At 42.4% G+C, this 2,028-nt stretch overlaps 1 protein-coding gene across 10 annotated transcripts in view; it reads right to left on the reverse strand.

Annotated features, from left to right (window-relative positions):
* The window catches only part of LOC105453592 (troponin T), a 14,067-nt gene that overhangs the window by 3,791 nt on the left and 8,248 nt on the right, over positions 1-2,028 (reverse strand). For all 10 annotated transcript variants that reach the window (XM_011695764.1, XM_011695717.1, XM_011695709.1 and 7 more), the window contains 4 exons: positions 995-1,025; positions 653-757; positions 479-575; positions 362-398 (listed from right to left, as the gene is read on the reverse strand). In XM_011695764.1, the coding sequence (XP_011694066.1) occupies positions 362-398; positions 479-575; positions 653-757; positions 995-1,025 (270 nt within the window). The remainder of the gene's footprint in view (positions 1-361; positions 399-478; positions 576-652; positions 758-994; positions 1,026-2,028) is intronic.

Raw genomic sequence — 2,028 nt, forward strand, 5'->3', positions numbered from 1 at the left:
ATTCACTAACGATAGCGAGGAATATTATATAACATTTGTTGCGCGCATTAGTGATATAAATAATTTGACATTCTTGCGATTGTTACCTAGTTATTTGCGACATAAATATTTATGCATCAAGAACCGATTAATCCTTCTGCATATATCGACATTTAATACCAAAAAATTTTTTCTTTCATCTTCTGTTTAATTTATTTCTTGTTGTAACGCATAAAACCGCAGATTTAGCTATTTACAAAAGAATCGATATTCATACAAACAAAATTTTTTTACATAAAGTGATATTTCCATCTTTTAGAATTTTTGCAATTATAATGAGAGATTATGATTGTATTAACATTATGATCGTATAAACACTTACCTTCTCTTCTCTTCGATGTCACGTTGTTTCTTCTCCTCTGAAAAAATTCAGAAAGTTTTATCAAATTTCTAGATTTCGCTTAGAGGAAGCAACAAAGGTGGACATAAATGCATTTACCAATTTCACGTTGGCGACGTTCCTCCTCTTCCTTCTTCTTCTGGGCCAATCTCTTCTCCTCGTCCGCGCGGGTGACCTTGCGTTTGGCTTGCTTTTCCTATAATTTCTCCATATTAAACAAAGTATTAAACAAGAGTATATTGAGTGTACTCGAAGTAAGGAAACAGATCGTACCTTTAATCTCTTCAGCTCCTCCTCCTCCTTGGTTCTCTGCTTTCGCCATTCCGCTATGTATTCTTTGAGCTGCTCGTCAAGGTCGCTTCTCTTCTGTTCTTGCCTCTGAATTTTTAATGACGGATTAGTTGTAACGCGTATTCGATTGCGTCCCCTTTAACGATCGTGCTAGAGCCCAACGTATCCCCAATGCGAGTGTGACAGAACGGCGTTCGCCGATGTACATATATACGTATACATTTCGCTCTTCTGCAAAAGATCTTTTTACCACGGAGATGGTTACGGATGCACGAGGGAGTTTTGGGCACTTGCACGACGTTACTTACGAGCGCCAGCACTCACCTTCATAAACTCGATATTCTCGCCAGATTCCCTGAAGGAGGCCGGAGTGAAAACAAAAGTAATTCTCTCTTTAAATCACGACGGTTGTGCCCGCTCTCTGGAAGATCTCGCGAGATCCCCCAGAACTCCATACGCGATTCTCACGTCCATACCTCCACTACTTTATTACAACTCCATCCATTCTCTCCCGTAGTGCATATTATTGAATGCAACACGCTCGTCGCACGTATACACACACAGACAACACATGGGCGGAACAGACAGACAGATATAGATAGATGCACCGGTCGGATAAACAGAAAGTCAGAGAGAAATAGAGCGGGATACGTAGGGGAGGGAGGCGACGTGTGAAAGAGAGAAAATAAAAGAGAGAGTGTGTGAGAAGAGGAAAGTAAAAGACAAAGGCAAGTAATAAGGCGATAATGTGCAAGCGTACAGAAAGAAGAAACCAAAAAGTGCGCACCGCAGCGAATCACGGGAGAAGGCATTAATGAGAGTAGCGGAGGAATGTCCCATGACTGTCTTGGGATGAGTTACTTCAGTCGTCGAGGATCAGCGAATTTTCGTGAGTGACCAGAAGAGATATCGAAGGACGGGGGAAACGAGATAGCGCATCGAGATATACGCTTCGGGGGATGATCAATATTTGAGCATCGTAGGCTCATAATTGCTTTCGAACGGATTTTAAACGTAAGTCCGCTCGATTTTTCACACCGAGCTGTGGAGGTCAAATCCGCAGGAATTCACGGGAGACACACCACTCGTGTCCCGAAAGACACAGGTCGCCCGAAGAGAAGGGGAGGCTACCGCAATCGTTATCGGATTTCGGCTTCCCTTCCCCGGTGTTTTTAAAGCGTTTCATTAAAATTTTTCGCATAATCTTTTCTTTTCCCGTGATTTACATCGTGAAAGATGTCGCTGGGACTTGTAAGAGCCGTTTCACTCATGGGAACTGCGGGCGGTGGGTATTGTGCAAAATTATTGCTTGCGAGTCGTTCGATTATGGCGCAAAATATAAAAATTAATACAGGGCG

The sequence above is a fragment of the Wasmannia auropunctata genome, unplaced genomic scaffold (assembly GCF_000956235.1).
Source record: "Wasmannia auropunctata unplaced genomic scaffold, wasmannia.A_1.0 LD336106.1, whole genome shotgun sequence".
Classification (NCBI taxonomy): domain Eukaryota; kingdom Metazoa; phylum Arthropoda; class Insecta; order Hymenoptera; family Formicidae; genus Wasmannia; species Wasmannia auropunctata.